Source organism: Choloepus didactylus, chromosome 10 (genome assembly GCF_015220235.1).
Source record: "Choloepus didactylus isolate mChoDid1 chromosome 10, mChoDid1.pri, whole genome shotgun sequence".
Classification (NCBI taxonomy): Eukaryota; Metazoa; Chordata; class Mammalia; order Pilosa; family Megalonychidae; genus Choloepus; species Choloepus didactylus.
Window position 1 is genome coordinate 94,615,552 of NC_051316.1, and position 21,667 is coordinate 94,637,218.

The 21,667-nt window shown below is 40.0% G+C and overlaps 1 protein-coding gene and 1 pseudogene across 11 annotated transcripts in view; one reads left to right on the forward strand and one right to left on the reverse strand.

Annotated features, from left to right (window-relative positions):
- The window catches only part of RALGPS1 (Ral GEF with PH domain and SH3 binding motif 1), a 427,751-nt gene that overhangs the window by 327,514 nt on the left and 78,570 nt on the right, over positions 1–21,667 (reverse strand). For 10 of the 11 annotated variants that reach the window (XM_037798268.1, XM_037798267.1, XM_037798269.1 and 7 more), the window contains 2 exons: positions 15,224–15,345; positions 11,652–11,759 (listed from right to left, as the gene is read on the reverse strand). In XM_037798268.1, the coding sequence (XP_037654196.1) occupies positions 11,652–11,759; positions 15,224–15,280 (165 nt within the window). In that variant the 5' untranslated portion in view covers positions 15,281–15,345. Of the gene's footprint in view, positions 1–11,651; positions 11,760–15,223; positions 15,346–17,830; positions 17,863–21,667 lie in introns of those variants that run through there. The other variant, XM_037798270.1, reaches the window with a different exon arrangement.
- LOC119505080 lies at positions 17,905–20,504 on the forward strand (annotated as a pseudogene).

Below are 21,667 nucleotides of genomic sequence, written 5' to 3' on the forward strand. Positions count from 1 at the left end.
GTCTCATTGTTCATCTTTAGTTCTTTGAGTAGCTGCTCTAGGTGCTGTGTGTCTTCTGGTCTTTTGATTTGGGTGCTTGGGCTTGGGTTATCCATATCGTCTGGTTTTTTCATATGCTTTATAATTTTCTGTTGTTTTTGGCCTCGTGGCATTTGCTGAACTTGATAGGGTTCTTTTAGGGTTTGTAGACCTATTGAAGTCCTTATCTCTAATTTATCAGATCTACAGCTTCGTGGAGTACACTTTCTCTAACTAACCAGCAGGTGGCGTCCACGAGCCACCTGTTCTCCACAAGCCAGATCTCCCCTGCTTAGCCTTTTTGGTGAGTGGGGGAGTGAGTCTTGTGGGGCCCAATTGGTGTACCAAGCTTGCGTGTGTAGTTGGTGTTGCCTGCCCTGTATGTGGGGCGTGTTTCTGGGCAGTCGGGGAGGGAGGGTGGCCCTAACAATCAAATCTCCCTGATGATCCTAGAGTTTTAAAGCTGCTGCAATAGTCTAATCCTTCAGTTCAGTCCTGCCACAGTTTGTCTCTGCCACTGACCCACAAGTCTTTGGTATTGGCGTATGGCTCCTGAGACTTGCAAGTGGGCCCCTCTTCCAGGCCGTGCACCCCGGGTCCTCTGTTGAGGGATGACTGTGCTATGTCACAGGTGAGTGTCGTCCCCCCAGGGCAGTTCTGGGCTGCTGGGCTGTGTAGGGAAGCTCCCAGTCTGCTCAAATGATGGCTGAATGGGGCTTTGTTAATTCACACTGCTCTACCTTCCCAGCTCTGGGACATTCAGCTGAGGTTGCAGGGAAGGCTAATGTCCACGCCCAGTTTTGTGGTGTGTGCCTGTTATTTGAAGCACTTCCGTCACACTGGGTTGTCTGGGGCAGCTCTGGGCTATGGGGCTGGCGATGGGCAGGAGTGTTTCCTGTCCACCAGGATGGTGGCTGTGAGCGGACACCCCCCTTTTCTTGGGAAGTTGTGTTGTTTAGTGAATTTTCTCAGCCACTGGATTATTGCCTTTTGTCTCAGAGCTCTCTTAGTTCTGCTCTTGACTTGACGTGCCCAAATTGCAATTCTTTGAAGCTTTTTGTATTGAGCTTCTTAGAGTAATTGTTTTAGAAAAAGCAAAAAGGATTTAAAAAAAAAAAAAAACAAAAAAAACGGCCCTCCTCAGAGATCTAATGGGTTATTGAAATGCTAATAGACAAAGCAACCAGGGCCATTAAGGAAAGGTGCACAGGGCAGAGAGATCAGCTTTGCTTCGGGATTTGCATATACGCCTCAAGGCCTGAGCTCCGCCCTTCCCCTTTCTGTGTTCACCAGAACTCCAATAATCCTCTGCTTTTATTTTGGAGTTTTTCGTGTTGTTTTTTTTCTATGCCTGTCTCCTCTCTGCTGGGCTGGCTGCTCTCAGAGTCTCTGGTGTCTGGTCTCAGTCTATCTATGGTTGGAGTTTGAATCAGTAGAATGAGTTTTCGATAAGAGCAGCCACTGCAGTTCTCCCTTCTCCTTCCCGGAGCTGACAGCCCCTCCTCCCCCGGGACTGAGCCTGGCAGGGAGGGGCGCGGGTCCCCTGGCCGCAAAAACTTACAGATTTCGCTGATCTCAGCAGTTCCACGTTTTCATGAGTGTTGTATGAAGTATGCCCAAAGACAGATTGCTCTGTGGTGTCCAGTCCAAGCAGTTCCTGGCTTTTTACCTACTTTCCTGGAGGAGTAACTAAAACTTACAGCTCACCAGTCTGCCATCTTGCCCCGCCTCCCTGGCTGAGAGATTTTAAATGGGGTCAAGAGGCCATTCTGGAGGTAACACTTATGCATTATATAGATATTCCTTTTTAGTTTTCAGTTTATTAGAATAGCCAGAAGGAAATACCTGAAACTGCTGAATTGCAATCCAGTATCCTTGATTCTTGAAGATGACTGTATAACTATACAGCTTATATGTGATCATGAAAACCTTGTGGCTCACACTCCCTTTACCCAGTGTATGGACAAAGAGTAGAAAAATGGGGACAAAAATACATGAATAATGGGGGGAGGAGGGGTATTGGATACCCGGTTTCGTAGGATTGAGAAAGCCTTCTGGACCAAAAAGGGGAAGAGAAATGAAACAAAATATCCCTCCTCCCCCCATTATTCATTTATTTTTATTTTTATTCTTATTTTTATTTTTTGGAGTAATGAAAAGTTTCAAAAATTGATTGTGGTGATGAATGCACAACTATATGATGATACTGTAAACAACTGTTGTAAACTTTGGATGATTTATGGTATGTGAACATAATTCAATAAAATTGCATTTTAAAAATGGGCAAAGGACTTGAAGAGATATTTCTCCAATGGAGTTATTTAAATGGCCAATAAGTATATGAAAAGATACTCAACATCATTAGCCATTAAAGAAATGCAATGAGATACCACTTCATAACCACTAGGATGGCTATTTAAAAAAACTGAAAATAATAAGTGTTGATGAAGATACAGAGAAATAAGAAATCTTGCAAAAAATCGATGGAAATGTAAAGTGGTGCAGCTACTATGGAAAACACCTTGGCAGTTCTCAAAAAGTTAAACATAGAATTACCTTATGCCCCAGTAATCTCACTTCTAGGTACATACTCAAAAGAATTGAAATCAGGGTCTCAGATATTTGTACACCAGTGTTTATAGCAGTATTACTCACAATAGCCAAATGGTGGAAACAATTGAAGTGCCCATCAACAGAAGAATAAACAAAATATGGTATTATACATATAATGGAATATTATTCAGCCGTAAAAAGAAGTGAAGTGCTAGTACATGTTACAACAGGGATGAACCTTGAAGATGTCGTGTTGTGTGAAATAAGCCAGATATAAAAGGACAAGTACTATACGATTTTGCTTATATGAAATATTTAGAATAAGCAAATTCATAGGAACAGAAAGCAGAATAGTGGTAACCAGGGGTGGGTAGAGTGCTTATGGGGAGTTATTTGCTAAATAGATATGAATTTTGGTTTGGGATGATGAAAATAGTCTAGAAATAGTGGTGAAAGTTACAATTTTGTCAATGTACTTATTGTGAAAGAATAGTCCACTTAAAATGGTTGAAATGATTTTTATGCTATATATATTTTACCACAATTAAAAAATAAAATAATTATTTAAAATTAATTAATTAATAGGCTGGAGGTGTAGTTTGGAGGCTGCATGTATCCCATTCCTGTGAGTGTAGACCTACTGTTGGTGGGATCTTTTATTAGGTTATTTCAAGGTCAGTCTTAATCCTCTTACTGGAGTCCTTTATAAAAGTCCTTATAAAGTCCTTTATAAAGGACACAGAGAAAACCCAGAGAAGCTCACAGAAAAAGCCCCAGAAGCTGAGAGAGGAAGCCACCTAAGCCAGAAGCTGGAAACAACAAAATCCAGGACAGAAGGACCAGCAGACACTGCCATGTGCCAATAAGTATATCTGGCAGAGGAGCCCAACGTCATTGGTAACCGGTCTTCAGAGATAGTGTCATCCTATTGATGCCTTAATTTGGACATTTTCATGCAGTTAGAATTGTAAACTTGTAAGCTAATAAAACTCCATTGTTAAAAGCCAGTCCATTTCTGGTATATTGCATTTCATCAGCTTTAGCAAACCAAAACACTGGGGAAAAAAAATAACACATTAGAGAAAAATGGCAATATACACAAGTACGTGAAGGGTTACCACAACCCAGGAATTAAATGCAGATTTGTGGGCAGCTCATGGCACAATAAAGAGGTGGTGTGAGGTCACCAGATTCCTGAGCAGCACAGGATGGAGGCACACATACCATCCTCAGAACTAAGTGGAAGAGGGAAATGAGCAGATGATTTCAGCAGACACCCTTTTTTTCCCCTCCAAGGAACTCCTGCTCTTCATGGACACAGGGACAAAATGCTGTGACACAAGCTCAGCAGAGACAATGGATTGCACCAGGAAAAAAAGAAACAATTGCAGGGAAGCTGAGCACTTCCACCTCTGGTTTCCACCCACCAGCAATGAGAAGGTATTTGGCATTAGCACAACATGGTTCTGGCACTCATTATTTGGGGGTGGAGTGGCTAGCAAGGCCCAAAGAGCTATGTCTTTAACAGCCCAAACAGACTGGCATTTCTTCTGCCAGTCCCATTGAGATTGTTAGCCAAGTGCTCCTCATATTTGGATTTATTCTGCCATCCTAGGGAACAGAAAGGCCTTGTGAAAACAGGAGATTTAAGCTGAAAGCTCAGAGGGCTTTGGAACTCTCTCCTGCAGTTCAAGTTAACTCCCTATCCGGGAGAACTAGCAGGATGTTTGCAATGTCATTTAGGAAAAGAACCAAAAGTCTGCTAATGTGAAAATGAGAAAACTTCCTTTCTATCCTGCCATCAGTTCTAGAGTTTGCTACTGAATTTCCAAGTGATTTATTAAAATAGTGATCTTACATTGCAGCTTTTTTTATGGTCTCAGTTTCAAGCATTCTGATCTTGCCTTACACCATAAATCAGAAAGTGTGTTCAGATGTTTTATTCAAAACAAACAAATAACAGAGGTCACCGGACTTAAAATAGACTACCTGATCCTAAACGCATAATCTGAGGGTTTGCAGAAAAATCTCTCCCATTTCTAACCTCTTGACTGACCAAAAAATGATGCAGCATCCAGACCAAGAATATACTGATACAAGACACTCAGATAAAATCAATGGTTGATTCTCATTTTTTGGAAATAAAAGCATATATACAGCATGTCTAGTTAAGCCATCACCTGGCAATGCCTTCCTTAATCAGAACTCCTTCTCTTCCTTCCCCCTAGACCAGGCCCCCTAAAAATCCAAGCTTTTAAGGAAAACTACTAATCTCCATACATTAAAAAAGTTTCAGTACAGATTAATCCTTAAGCCTAGAGCAATCTATTGGAGCACTTCACAATGTGACCCTAAGGAAAATAGTTGCATTAATTATATGAATAAATGAGAGCTACTTGGTTAGCCAAAAAGAAAAAAAATGTTCCTTGCATATGTTGAACATAGTGTTTCTCCGCTTGCTGCCCAGCCCCAACCCCCACACACACACATTTGGCAAATAAATGATGTGTCTTAAAATAGAGGATATTTTAAAGTTTGCATTTAGATCACTCCACCAATGTTTAACTAAGAGGGCTCACCAAAAGAATCTCACAGAACAAGAAACAATCAGCTCCAAAGATATATTTCTGCTTCTACTCCCAGAGCCTCAGGAAGCACATATCTGACAATTAGAATTGTAGTTAGGAATATGCAAATTAAAACAGGAAAATACTATTCATTGTCCATCAGTGTCATCACTACTTATGGGACTATGAGCTGTTCTTTTATTTTTGGAAAGTAATCTGGCAGTAGGTCATAAAAGTGTTTTTGAACATTTTATTTTTTAAAAATGTCAAACTTAACAAAAAAGTTGTAAGAATAGTATAACAAACTCTCATAGCTCTTCATTTGCTTCATGTGCTTTATCTCTATGTATATAATCATATATACACATTTTTCTGAGCTTTTGAAGAGTAAGATGGAGATATTCTGACTTTCACTCTTAAAATATGTCTGTGTATACTTTCTAAGAACAAGATCATTCTCTTGCATAATGATAAAATTATGGCAGAACTACTAAATTCAGGAATTTTTTCATTGATATATTATTATTATATAGTCCACATTCAAATTTTGCCAATTATCACAATACTGTTCTTTATGGCAATTTTTGATTCAGAATCATGCATAGCTTTAAATACTATCTCATAAAAACTGAAATGAGCATATTTTTGATGCAAAAATTCCTATAACTAAAGAAAGTAAAGCACTGACACAGAAGATGACTTTATATAGGGATCTAGATACAGATATAAATATTAATACACATAGAGATGTTTACTGTACCATAATTTGTAGTAGCGAAAATCCATAAACAACCTGAGTGGCCATTAAAATTATCATATATCCAGTCTGAAATATTTAGTGGCTATTAAAATTGTGAATTAAATCTATACCTATTGACCTGGAAAGATGTTGATGATCTATTGATGAATAATAAAGGCAAGTTCCAGCATTGCTTCTTTTTTCATTAGAGAAGTTACAGGTTTACAGAAAAATCATGTAGACCATAGCAAAATTCCCATATACCTCCCACCCTCATCCACCCCACCCAAACCCCACACACAGTATTTTCTCTATTATTAACATATTGCATTATGTTAATTAATTATGTGTGGTATCTTTGTTACAATTGATAAAAGAATATTATTATAATTATACTATTACCATAGTCCATAGTTTACATTAGGTTTTCCTGTTTGTGTTGTACAGTCCTAAGGTTTTTTTAAAAATAAATTATTCTGGCAACATATATACAACCTAAAATTTCCCCTTTAACCTCATTCATTTCAGATATTTTTTTGATGGCCAAAGTTTTCAAATATTCTGATCCCTCCTCAGACCATAAGTCAGAAAATATGTTCAGGTATTTTATTCAAAACAAGAAAACAACAACAGAGGTTCACCAGGCTTAAAATAGACTACCTGGTCCTAAACACATAATCCAAGAGTTTTCAGAAAAGTCTCTCCAATTTCTAACCTCTCAACTCTGACCCAAAAAATGCAGTGTCCAGAGCAAAAATATATTGATAAAAGATACATAGATAAAATCATCAGATTATAAATTTCATGTCATTTTACTAAAAAGCCAAACATATATTTAAAAGGTTGCTAATGAGCAATCCTTCCCTAGAAGTTTGAATACTTCAAGGTAGGCAGTTTTCCAAAAAGGGAAAAGTGTGGAGTATGGCTGGGGACTTGATGGGCAAGAATTAATGATGACCTAATTTTCTTTCCCTTATAAGTCATTTGCTGTTTCTCCATAGATGTCCAAAGAATTTTTCTTTTTCCTTAAAATATGTCTTTGGAATTGGTCATTTCTGGTTAATATTCTGTTTCATAGTGTTCTCTTCTTTGCTTATCAATAGCTGTCACTTTCTCAAAGTCTTATTTCTTTATTTTGATTTTTAGAATTTTCTTCCTTTAAGGCATTATCTGTTATGTTCATTTGTTCTTCTGTTCAATCTTCTAATTCAATCTTCATTTCTGAAAGTTTTTTTTTAATTTTCAATTCTTTCTTAAGTCCTGTCATCTCATTTCTTTAATTCTGATTTATGTTGTTGGTGTCTTATAGCATGTTCCTCATGTCTCTTAGCTCATTTTGAAACAGACAGCTATGGTTTTTATCTGTTTTGTGGCCTTTCTGACATGCTTTCATTATCTGTAGGGCTGTTATTCTCTTGCAATAATGTTGAATAATATTTTTCATCAATACTTTTTGTTGTTTATTTTTATATAAAATTAATTTTCCTAAACTTCCAGAAAGAACATTGCTCAGGTTAGCTTTTCTAACTTCATAGAACTCTCTTTTTGGTTATTTTCATGTACTGTCTAAAAATATAGCAGTTGCTTTTCAAGATTTCCCAGCAGTGTTTTTTTTTAAGTTTCCTGGCTATTTTCCACCTGTTTTAATTTCCTAGGCTGCTTAAGCAAATACCATAAAATGGGTCAGGTTAAACAATGAGAATTTAGTCACTTATGTTTTTAAAGTAAAACAAAGTCCAAAGCAAGGTATCATCTAAGTGAAGCTTTCTCCCTGAAGACTGTGGCATTCTGAGGCTGGCTGCCAGTGATCCTTGGTTCCTCTTGTCACATGGCAAAGCACATGGTGGCATCTCCTAGTCTTTTCCTTCTCTTCTGGGCTCTGTTTCAGCTTCTTGTGGCTTTCTCTCTCTCTCTCTGTCTCAATTTCATTCCACTTGTAAGGGACTCCAGTAATAGGTTTAAGACCCATCCTGACTGAGGTGGGTTTCACCCTAAGTGATGTAACCACATCAACAGGTCCTACTTACAATGGTTTCACACCCACAGGAACAGATTAGATTTAAGAACATGTTTTTCTGGAGTACATAAAGCTTTAACCACCATACCACCCCATCCTATTCACCCCACACATACAATTTTATTTGGACCATATTTTCAATTTGTCGTAATTGTCCCTATCCTGATAATTTATTCTACTTCCAGAAATTTTTATTAAGTATGAGAGGAAGGGGGCCCTGGTTGGTTAATCTCAAGAGCTCATAGGGACTAGACCACAAATCCCTTGCAATGACCCATTATTTGAGTGGTCAAAATCCCTCCCAATTTCAGCCACTGTTCTCACATCAATCTGGCAAAATTTCCATTGAATATCCATTGGCAATTTTAGGGCTTCCTGTTCTCAAATCTGTCAGGTGTCCCACAGCTTACTTCTGCTATCTTCTATATGGACTGTGATACCCTGCAGGTCTTGTGACTGTCAGCGGTTTGTCCCCAACCACTTATATTTTGGGGTAGATGGGGATACCTTGGCACCTAGTTTTATTGTAAATGTTGTCCATTAAGTTAAGTGTCTGCTATCTTGTTGTTCTGGATGCTTATATGTGGGGATTCAAAAACCACTGCCACAATCATCTTCCCAGAATCACTAAATGATTTTTTTAAATGAACTTTTATGTTTGGTTTTTCCTTTCTTTCATATTATTAGACAGGAAATCAAAATACCAGGTGGACTGGTTCAATCCAGACAACTGTCAATTCCAATGCTTCCCTAGAGATCAAAGACTCCAAGGGACCTGGCTTCACATTTAAGACAAAGTTGATAGGAGTCCATCACATGTTGTAAAAGGATTTTTAAACCTTTCCTTTCATGAAGCTAAAAAACACAACTATTAAAAATATAATAAACAAGTGTAAATAGAATACATAAGCTAGGTCATCAGCCTACAGGACCATGAAGACTTCTAGAGGAGAGGCAATACAACCTTGTAGCTAAGAGTACAGACTCTAGAGCTGCACTGTCCTATCTGGTAGCCACTAGCCACATATGGCTATTGAGCATTTCAAATGTGGCAAGTGCCATAGTATAAATATATATCTGATTTTGAAGACTTAGTTTAAATATATATATAAAATACCTCAGTAATTTTATGTTGATTATATGTCGAAATGATATTTCGGATATACTGAGCTAAAGAAAATATATTAAAAGTAATTTCATCTCTTTTACTTCTTTTAATATGGCTACTAGAAAATTAAAAATTACATATGTGGGCTTGGATTGTATTTCTATTCAATAGTGCTGGTCGAGAGTGTCAGAATGCCCCAGCTTTAAATCCCAGCTTTGCCACTTACTATTTATTTGAACAGTCTCTGAGTGCTGACTTGCTCATCAGTAAACTGACAATAATAATAACTAATTTATAAGGCCATTGTGAAAAGCAAATTAGATAATGCATGTAGAATACTTAGCATAAGACTTAGACATTGTAGGCGCTCAAAAATGGGAGCTGCTCTTATTATTACCTCCCAGCATTAGGTGAATAATCAAGAGATGAAGGTTCCAGATCTAAATTTGAAAATACCCAGCTGTATGATCCAGGTAAGTAAGTTAATCTCTCAGATCCTTAGTTTCCTTTTTCTGAAAATCAGGAGCTAATTATCTGCTTCATTGGGTTTTTGTGAGTATTAAATTCTTTCAGTCAACATGTATTTAATGAGCACTTACTATGAGCCAGACACTATTATGGGCACTGAAGAAAGAACAATGAACAAGTCAGATAAAGTTCCCATCCTCAGAGAGTTTATATCTCAATAGAAGAAATATACAATACAAATAATTATTATATAATGTAGTGTAGGGTAGTGTGCTGGTTTGGATGTATTATGTCCCCCAAAACACCATGTTCTTTGATGTGGGGGCAGACGTATTAGTGTTGACTGGGTTGGAATCCTTTGATTGACTATTTCCATGGAGTTGTGATTCAATCAACTGTAAAACATCTGATTGAATTATTTCCATGGAGCTATGGACCCTGCCCATTCAGGGTGGGTCTTGATTTAATCACTGGAGTCCTATAAAAGAGCTCACAAACAGAAGGACCTCAGACCAGCTGAGAGTGACATTTTGGAGAGCAGCTCAGAGACATTTTGGAGACAGCCACTGAAAGCAGACTTTTGCCGTCATTTTGGGGATGCTAGCCCAGTGCTTGCTCTGGAGAAGCTAAGAGAGGACAAAACGCCCCAAGAGCAATATTTTGAAGAAAGCACAGGAGCTAAGAGAGGAGCTGGAACACAGCCTGAGATCAGCAGATGCCAGCCACATGCCTTCCCAGCTAACAGAGGTTTTCCAGACGCCATTGGCCTTCCTTCGGTGAAGGTATACTTGTGTTGATGCCTTAATTTGGACATTTTCATGTAAATTTGTAACCAAATAAACCAAATAAACCCCCTTTATAAAAGCCAATCCATTTCTGGTATTTTGCATAACAGCAGCATTAGTAAACCAGAACAGGTAGTAATAAGAGTAATGGGGAAAAAAAAAAAGCAATGCAAAGAGAGAGATAGTGATGTAAAGATGCTCTTTTGGCTCAGTAAAACACTCTAAGGGCTGATATTTGAACAGAGTCTAAGCAGATATCTGGAGAGCAGTAGTTAGGACTGAAAGAGAATCCTGAAGCAGGAGGATATCTAGTGAGCTGAAGAAGAAAGAGGCATCCAATATATAGCTGGAGAGCAAGGTATTGGGGCAGGAGAAGAGGCTTAGCCAGATCACAGAGAGCCTTGGAGGACTCAGGATGAACTGTGGATCTCACTCTAGTATGAGAAAACCATTAGAGGGTTTTGAGCAGGTTTTAAAAGGATCTCTGAGCACCAAAGGATGACATATATGCCAAGCTCAGCACAGCCTGACACAACGTAAATGTGGAGCCAATGACAGCCAAGCAATGAGATAGGGACCAGTTAGCTCCATAGTACCCTGAAGGGTGCAAAATCTCTTACATATAAGGGGGAGGACAGAAGTGAGCATGGATGGGAAACACTTCAACAGTTCTGGAAAAAAAAAAGTACAGCTCTTGGACAGCCCTTGGAATCAGACACAAGATCATCCCAGAACCAATATATTCCCTCCACTCTCAAAATGCAAAAGGAGGAAACAGTCATGGCAAAACAATAAGCCAACTATTCTCTACTGCAAGGATCAGTCCCTTGGCCAGATTGGCAGCAAAACATTGGTTGAAGAAAAAAGGATTTTAAAACATTTAAAATTAAAAATATTGCTCAAATAATACTATTTATCATCGTAGAAAATAGTCATTACAAAAACACAGAAAATACAAGAAACCAAAAAATTAAATTCCAATTATCTGGAATCCTATAACCAGAAACTACTATAAATAATGTTTGATTATATATATCAAGATATTTATGAATATGTAAATATTAGATCTAGAACTTTTATTATGCAACTATATGTATCTGTTGCATATGCTTTTTTTAAAATGGCATTATCTTCTATAAATTATGCTATAAGCTCCTCCTTTCACTTACTATTTATAGATATTGTATATGTCTGCCAAAGTCGCTAATTTCTAAGTTGACATCATCCTTTTTAATGCTGCATAGTATTAAATAAAGGACATACCTTACTTTATTCAACAATCCCCTATCATTGGGTACATGGGTTATTTCCAACCTGAGCAAAAAGCCCTCAGTAGTGACCTCCTCTAATGCCCTGCCATAGTACCCAGCTCCCACGTCAGTTCTGTGCTACTTACGGCAAACTCCTCAGGAGTCACTTTCAAGACATCAAATATGACAGCATCGTAGCTCTTGCTGGCATAATCGCAGCTCTGGCCCTCCAGAGAGTCTGAGCTGCTGCTGCCCTGTGGAAGACAGGGAAAGATGGCACCAGATGAACAGTCTGGCTTGGAATCACTTATACATCTCCTCAGAAATGTGGATGTGGCAATGACAGAATTGTAGATAAAACATTCTATTGTTTAACACTATTTCAGGCACTTCGTTAAGTACTTCATATGCATCATCTCATTTAATTTTAATAACAACCCTGTGAATACACACTACTATTATTCCCCCTCTACAGATACGGAAGTGGCAAAATATTCCTTCTCCAAGATGTCTCCGCCAGGAAACTGAAGAGCCACAAGAATTTGAAGCTAGTTTTGTATCTTCCTGTCTCCATAACTCACACTCTCAGTCGCTACACCCTTAGTGCTTCTAGCTGGCAGTGTACTGGTGAAATAAAAAGATACAGCACACTCTTCCTTCAGAAAGAACAGGCCTTTGCATCTTAGGAGGCCTGAGGAGATAATTTGATATGTCACGTCATTCAAGCATTACCTAGTTTTGCGTTTTGTCTTCCTACTTGAAGTCACTGCAGGAAATTGTTACACAGGATGTAAAACTGGCTCCCAAGGCTTATTTCATGTGTGGACAACTTGAAATTCAAAGCCTATTAGCTGATGAGGTGAGAGGTAACCAAAGGGCTTTGGAGATTGCTGTGAAAGTTACTTTTAGTAGAGTTCCTTGTGTTGAGAGGAGCACTGCAGGTCCTGCGTGTAAAGAAAGTGTCTCCCATAAAAAGCAATTAAAACTCCCCAAATGTGATTGGTTTCATGAAGCCTAACACTGCGGATCGCAGAATGTTGAACATACTTTCTCTTTAATTTCATCTAATTTCATCAAGCTCTACTTTTGTGAACCATTTATGTTTGCCACTCAAAAACTGTGCCCCATCAATAAATGGCTTTATTCGTCTCAACTCATGAGGACAGATTTTTTGGTTTCCATTAATCTCAACATCTTGGACTAGGACTTAGCAAATATGCTTCTATTAATTCCTCTTTACTTCACTCTTTCCAAAATGGCTACATCTGGAGAAACTTTGCAATCTTACTGGAAACTAGAGTATTTTGGGGCCAGTGAGAGAAACCAAAATCAACCGAAAATGTGAGATTAAAAAAATGATCAGGAACTTAACTCTTTAGATTTTAATAGGCCTGTGTCATTAAGAGGTTTTACAAATTAGTCTACTATACCAAAAACGTTTCAGATGATCTTAAGAAGCAGTATGTCATAATGGCTAACAGCTCTGAATCAGACAGGGTGGTTAAAATGCCAGCTCCATACCACTGTGCCATCTGACTGAGGCAAGTTACTTCATTTTACTGAGTCTCAGTCATCAACTGAAAAAATAAAACTTACTTCCCAGGGTTGTGGAACAGATTATGTAGAAGGAAGCTTATAAAGCAACTGACAGAATCCCCCTCCCCAGCAGATGCTGATTTGAGTCCTGGATCCACCTTCCATTCCTGGAAGGCTACATCAGGATCACAGGGCTGATTCTCTTCAGGACAGTGGAGTGTGGTTATGAGCACTGGCTTTGAATTTTCACCCACCTCTAACTAGCTGTGTGATTCAAGGCCAGTTTATTCACTTCTCCTCTCCACGTCTAATTTTTCTCATCTATAAAACGGGAATGTGATGGTTAATTTCATGTGTCAATTTGTCAAGGTTATGGTGTCCAGTTGTTTGGTCACCTGGCGTGATTGCTACTGTGAGGGTATTTTGTAGGTGCATTTAAATCATTATTCAGTTGATTGCAACTATTGGCTGATTACATTTATAATCAACAAAAGAGACTGCCTTCAGCAATGAGAGGAGTATCTTCATGCAATCAGTTTGAGGCTTTATAGGGAGAATTGAGAATTTCAGCAGTCAGAAAGAATTTCTATCTCAATTTCAGCTGGCCCATTTCCCCTGGGGAATTCAGTGTCACCTCCATCAGAGTTTCCAATTTGTGGCCTCCCCTATGAAGTTTGGACCTGCCGATCCCCACAGTCATATGAGTCAATTCCTATAATAAATCTCTTAATATTTACATATGTGTGTGTGTGTATATGTGTACATATGTGTGTGTGTGTGTGAGAGTCCTGTCAGCTCTGTTTCTCTAGAGAACACTATTACAGGGAATAAAATAAAAGTACATACCTAATGGGGTTATTGTGAGGATAAAATGAGATAATGCCTGTGGAACATGCAAAAAAAAGTGCCTGACATATAGTAAGCACTAAATTATGGACATATGTATATGTGTCATTCAGTCACCAAAATTTACTGTACACTTCAATTATACATGTATTCATTCATTCATTCAACAAATATTTATTGAGTACCTTTCATGTGCTAGACAAAAACACACATGCATGTATGCACATACACATATATGTACAAATATGTATATGTATGTATACACAGCTATACACATTCACATATATAGGCATACACATACACACCCACAGAGACTGGAGAAGAAGGAAATTTTACTTTAGACAAAGTGTAAATTGTAGATGGAAACAGAAGTCTGATTCCTCTAGTTATCAAACAGAGCCAGTTACTTAGGAAGAAAGGGAATTCTGGTTTTACAACAGTGCAGTAACACCCCTTGCATCTACTTCAAACACACTTGTACAAGGGATCTGGTCTAATCAAAAGTTGCCCAAATATATATTCATTGGCAATGATGATGATTATAACGATGATGATGACGAAGCAACTTTACATCAATCTGTATTGATGCCATCAGGAAATTTTAAAAGGCACCCAAAAGTCTTCTTTCAGGACCAGAAAACAAAATAAGGAATTTCTGAAAGGATTATAAGAAATGAATTGGTTCCTGTGCATTTCTGGCTGGTTAAAAAAAAACAACTTGAAATGAGGGCTTTGTGAGTTAAAAACACTGTGCGCTGCCTTTCCAGTGTGCCACAGGAGCTAGACATGGCACATTTGACATGGTGTTATCCCTGGGCCTCAGATAACATCACTCCTCCTGCATGCCTTGGTTCCTTACTGAGCTTGGAAAGCAAACTCCCAAACCCCCATGGTAGGGGCCCTAGCCCAACCCACTCTCAGACCACCAGTCCTTATAGCCATTTCCTACTGAGCACGGTAAATAAGAACAGAGGGCCAGCTGGAATCATTTCTGTCTGACTTCATTCCAGAATGTATGACTTATTTATAATTACCAACAGCTTTTCCTGGGAAAAGTCTGATCCCTTCTTGCCACCAAAATGGAATGTGGCACTTGCTACAACTGGGCTGGGCAGGTATTTGTTTTTCTTTGAAGGGAACAACTTCAGAAAATATACTGATCCTCAGGGCTGTGTACCTCCCAAATCTTGCTCCTGGCATGGCCTGGGGCCTCAGGGGTGCTAAGAATAATGGCATTCATCAAGCCCTGAAGCCCTGCTGCCCATTGCTCAGCTGAGGCCTGGGTCAGATGAAAGGGCCCCTCCGCCCACTGTCCCAATCCTCACAGCCTCCGTACCTGTGGAGTGGCAGAGGTGACCAACACACTAGCCATCAGACCATTCCTCTTGTACATAGTCTCTGGGCTGCAGGGAACTTCAGGGCAGCCTCTGCCGGTGACATAACCTGTCTGGAAAAGTCCTGCAAGGTAAAGGGGCTCATAAAAACCAGTCTTCAAAACCAACTTAATCCTACCCTCAAGAAAAAACTGTGCTAGACTTGGGCAGATCACCTCAAAGGAAACCATTAAAGGAAAGGTTATACACTGATGGCCTTTGGGTTAAATAGGGCCCAGAGATGTGGTTTATTAGGCTTGTAATATTTTTTTAATTAATTATCAACATTTAAAAATTGGAATATTTCACAAAGAATTCTGGATTTATGACTTTTCTTGAAAATAGACAAGGAGCTGCTCCCGTTTTATTTCAGCAAGTGCTTTTCAGCCCCTACCTGGTTTGTACAACCACTTCAGTGCTTGCCTGGCCCTTGCAGGCACTAGAGTTTGTGACCTTTGTTTTAAAATGAAAGCAGGTAAAAAAGACAACTGGTTCTACTGTGTTCCCTGGTGTACAATAGCATTAAATCATAATAATCACCCTTATAACAGCTGACACCATAGAGCACTCACCATGTGCCATGCACTTTCCATACATAAACTCATCTAACCCTCATAACAATTCTGAGGTTACACCCATATTTCAAGTGAGGAGACTGAGGCACAGAGAAGTTAAGCAGCTCATGATGTGGTGCCCTTGCTCATGCTGCCCTATCATCCCATCATCCTCCAAGACCCTGCACAAATATCACTTCTGGTTATCACTACCGGACCACCTAAAGTAAAATCAGTTGCTCTTACACCAATGTGTACACACCTCTACTAGAGTATTTATCACATCATTGAACATAGGCAAACTGTAGCCACCAATAAGCTTTTAAGCAGGAATGTGGACCAGGAAAGCAAAAAAGTTAGCGGGGGAAGAGAAAGAGAAGGCAAAGACACCAGTTGGAGGACAACTGTAATTATCCAGGCAAGAGATGAGGCAGGATCTCTGAGCTAAGACTGCAGCAGTGAAATAGTCAAAGAAGATAGACTGAGAGACAGAAAGGACAGGAATTCAGTAGAAATTCATGAGAACTGAGGATGAGATGGTTTCTGGTTTAAGCTACCAGAGGATGGTGTGTCTTTCATCAAGGAAAGGAACAGAGGTGGTGTAGCAGATTTGTGAGAAAAGATGATTAATTTAATTTGGGACATGCTGAGTCTGTGGTACCCATGAGAAAATCAACCCTGGAGAACAAGATCCAGCCCAGAGGTCACTAGGAAAGATGGTTTTGGAGGTAGATCAAACAAAAAGAGTGTCAGCCTGATACTGAATCTATCTGTAATCCTCCCAAAGTCCTCAGTCACAGGGTTCCAACACAGAGCAGTGTGCCATCAAAGAAACAGAGTCTAGCAATAAAAAGGAATCCTGGAAGACGGAGGAATAGGATAGACAGAGCTAACTCCTCCACTGTGGAATAACTGAAGAAAAGGCAGAAAACGACCAGGTCAGCAGTTTCAGGGTACAAGTGGTCAGAGACAGACTTCTACATTATATAGGGAGGACATGGATGAAAAAGTGGAGAAAATATGACTGAGAGGACGGGGTGACTTTATTCAATAGTGCCTGCACCTGGGGCTGGCTGCTACACATGCCAGAGCGGCTGCAGGAGGAGTGGGCACCCCCACACCCCCATCTCCACAGCCAGCTGGGAGCTCCCGTGTGGGAACCTGGGAACCGTCAGACTTGTTTTAGCCACACACAGAGACCTTCAGCAGTGCCCAGTGCCTATCCCTCAATCTTGAGGCAGACCGCTGTGGGTGCCTGGTTTGGGGGAAGACTGGGGGGCCCCTCCCTTCAGGAGCAGAGGGGACACAGAGCAGAACCAATCTGACAATTGGCTGGCGAGAGAGACACTGGGTTCCGCTGCCTATATCCTTTCTCCACGGAGGCCCAGGGCGCTCATGGAGTGCACGGTGGAGAGGCAGGGGCAAAGGAGATAGCAACAAGGAGGCACCAAGAGCTCCAACTCAATGCCAGAGGCCCATGGGTACAGGCTAGCTGCAGGCTGAAAAAGGTGAACCTCTCAATCCCATAGCCTGAGTTCATTCCACTCAGGAGCCTAGGAATCAGCAGATCCATCATGCCCACAGTCGAGTTTCTGCCAAGGTGCATAGGACCCAGCCCCCAGCCCCAGAGCTGGAGGCTTTCAGTACACACAGACACCTGCATAGACTGGACTTTCACCTGGTATGAACCCTGCCCACCAGGCTGCCGCAGGGAGGGAGAGCAGGCTTGAGGCAGGAAGAGGTGGCCCAAGAGCACCATCTGCTGGGAAGATAGGGAAAGCGCACCCTGGCAAACTCTTTCTGCCCAGTCTTCAACATATTTCCAAATAGACTTGTATCTCCCACGGGAGGCCTCGGCCTTGATCTGACTGGGAATTACCAACAAACCAAGTGCCCAAGGAGACTCTCAAGGCAACCACAAGCAACTATAAAATCTTAGGAGAGTGAAGGAAATCAACTTTCACCAAAATAACCTTATCAAGATATTCAAATGTCAAAAAACCAACAGAAAATTACAAAGCACATGAAGATGCAAGAAGATATGGCCAGGTCCCTGGCTACGGCGTGGCGGGGAGGAGGTAGTTTCATAGATGAGTAGTGGGCCCAGTTGCAGCCACTCGGGGGTGCTGAAGTTGCACTGCAAGGTGGAGGTGATCTGGTGGCAGCTGCTGGCCTTGGGACTGAGGAACCAGGGCAGAGGTGTCTGGGAAATGCTGAGCCTCTGTCAGCAGATGCCCAGGAGCTGGCCACGGCCCCAAGTAGGGGTCGAAACAGAGGCGTGCACCCCGCCTGCCTGCTCATCTTCACCCTGAAAGACAAGTATGGGAACCACTATGAGCTAAAGGAGAACACTGAGCAATTCTTCACCAAATTGGTGGATGAAGGAAAAGCCACTGTTTGGTTAAAGGAACCTCCTGTGGATATCTGTCAAAGTAAGGTGTTTGAACAGGTGATGGCAGAAGAGGCAGCTTCCCAGAAGAGGCCAATTCCAGTCGTTTAAAGGGTTTCCTTTCAGCTGTGAGACAGGATCACCAAGGTGGTGATGCTGAGGTACCACTTTCAACCCTCACACCAGTAAAAACTTCAGAACTTGAAAAATTTAAAACAAAAATGGTTATCACATCCAAAAAGAACTATCCTCTAAGCAAGAACTTCCCATATTCTCTGGAACATCTTCAGACTTACTGTAGACTTTCCAAGGTTGATATGCATATACTTTTGCTTAAAACACAGTAAGAAAGTAGACTTGAGTCACAACCATATAAAAAAGCTTCCAATTTGGGTATCTACATGAAATCTGAAACTTGGAGCTAGAGCTCAGCAGATATGACTATCAGTATTAGCACATACAGGAACTGTTTAAAAAGCTGAAAAAGAATCCAGACTTCAACTAGAGATATGAATGAAGCAGATGTGGTTAGGACTAGGGCAAACTGGGCCAAAGGGTAAAAGACAATACTAACCGCATTTTAAAACTTTGAATTCTATGTGAGACCAAGGGAAGAGATATTTAGTCAGTGCAAGATCTGTATTTCCTAAACAATTTAACCCACACAGTTCATTCAAATACCATAATAGGAAGTGAGACCTGGTAGGTTTGCATAGGTTAGTGTGAAATAGCAACACATCCCAAGGTAATCTGGACAGAGAATAAAGATTTATATGCAGGGCCTCCCTGAGGAGCTGGGGGAAAATGCAGAGGTGTTGGGCTTCCTCACCTGGATTGTTGCTCATGTTCTCACAAACACTGAGGACTGGCGGTTTGATGTGCCAAGCCCTCTATCCCAGGACTTGCCCTTATGAAGCTCATCACTGCAAAGAAGAGGCTAAACCTGCTTATAATTGTGCCTAAGAGTCTCCCCCTGAGGACCTCTTTGTTGCTCAGATGTGGCCCTCTCTCTCTCTAGCTAAGCCAACTCAGCAGGTGAATTCACTGCCCTCCCTCCACACATGGGATCTGACTCCCAGGAGTGTAAATCTCCCTGGCAATGAGGGATATGACTCCCAGGGATGAATCTGGACCCAATAACATGGGATTGAGAACATCTTCTTGACCAAAAGAGGGATGTGAAATGAAATGAAACAAAATAAAGTTTCAGTGGCTAAGAGATTCCAAATAAAGTCGAGAGGTCACTCTGGTGGGCATTCTTATGCACTATACAGATAACCCTTTTTAGGTTTTAATGCATTGGAATAACTAGAAATAAATACCTGAAACTATCAAACTGCAACCCAGTAGCCTTGACTTTTGAAGATGATTGTATAGCAATGTAGCTTACAAGAGGTAACAGTATGATTGTGAAAGCACTATGGATCACACTCCCTTTATCCAGTTTATGGAGGGATGAGTAGAAAAATGGGGACAAAAAACTAAATGAAAAATAGGGTAGGAAGGGGGGAGTGTTGGGTGTTCTTCTTTACTTTTATTTTTTATTCTTATTTTCACTTTTTTCTGGTACAAGGAAAATGTTCAAAAAATAGATTGGGGTGATGAATGCACAACTATATGACAGTATTGTGAACAACTGATTGTACACTTTGGGTGATTGTATAAAATATGTGAATATATCTTAATAAAATTGAATTTTTAAAAAAAAAGCTGCCAGCTATGACGGGAGACCTTATCTACATGCAAGAACTTAATGTTAATGACAATCACTTGGAGTCATTTAATGTGGCCTTGTGTCAATCTGTACTCCAGAAGTCACTTCAGACTCTGGATCTCAGCAAGAACAAAACTAAGGCACTTCCTGTGAGTTTTGTGAGTTCCAAGAACTTACAGAGTTAAAAATTGATGATAATGAACTGATTCCATTTCCTTTCAAGATGGGAACAACTGAAAACCCTGCATTTTTTGTCAGCAGCTCAAAATAAGCTTCTTTTTTTTGCCTAGTAAATTTAAAAATCTATCTCTTGAGTACTTGGATCTTTTTGGAAATACTTTTGAACAATCAAAAGTCCTCCCAATTATAATGCTGCAAGCACCATTAACTTTACTGGGATCTGCTGCGTGAACCATATTATATAACAGGATTCCACATGGCTCTCAAATCATTCCTTTCCATTTCTGCCATGATTTGGATACTGCAAAAACCTGTGTTTGTGGAAGATTCTGTCTAAGCTGTTTCATCCGAGGAACTACTACCATGGATCTACACTCTGCTGCTCACACTGTGATCCTAGTAGATAACATGGGTGGTACTAAAGCATCTATAATCTCTTACTTTTGTTCTTTAGCCTGTTACATAAATAGCTCTGATATGTTCAAGTGATAGGTTATACTACAAAAAGCACCTAGTCGCCATCTTAGGTTCCTCCTCTACTGCCTTCTAAAGTTAATTTACTTCTTGTCTGTAATACTAAGAATTCTGTAATTCAGTGAAATAACTCAAGATTTTCTAAGCCTGTCTATAAATATTACAGAACCACTTCAATAAAACATTTTTCTTTAAAAGAATAAGAAAAAGAAGAAGAAGAAGAAATGACCAAGCCAAATGATCAAATTAAAAAGCTAGAGGATACACAGAATTTGGAACAACTAATCAAAAATGTACATATAAATCTCCTAAATAACTTCAGTGGAATGGCTAAAGATAAAAAGGATATCAAGAACACACTAGAAGAACATAAAGAAGAATTTGAACCCTATCAAGTTAAGCAAATGCCAAGAGGCCAAAAACAACAGAAAATTTTAAAGCATATTAAAAAAAAAGCAGACAACATGCATAACCCAAACCCAAACACCCAAATCAAAAGATCAGAGGAGATGCAGTACTTGAAGCAATTAATCAAAGAACTAAATACAAACAACGAGAGCATGGCACAGGATACAAAGGACACAAAGAAGACCCTAGAAGAACATAAAGAAGAAATTGCAAGAGTAAATTTAAAAGTAGATGATCCTATGGAAATAAAAGAAACTATCGACCAAATTATAAAGATTCTGGATACTCATAGTACAAGACTAGAGGAAGCTGAACAACGAATCAGCGACCTGGAGGATGAAAGAACAAAAGAAAGAATGGAGAAAAAAATCGAAAAAATCAAAATGGACCTCAGGGATATGAAAGATAAAATAAAACGTCCAAATATAAGACTCATTGGTAGAGGCGGGGCAAGATGGCAGACTGGTGAGCTGTATGTTTTAGTTACTCCTCCAGGAAAGTAGGTAGAAAGCCAGGAACTGCGTGGACTGGACACCACAGAGCAATCTGTCTTTGGGCATACTTCATACAACACTCATGAAAACGTGGAACTGCTGAGATCAGCGAAATCTGTAAGTTTTCGCAGCCAGGGGACCCGCGCCCCTCCCTGCCAGGCTCAGTCCCATGGGAGGAGGGGCTGTCAGCTCCG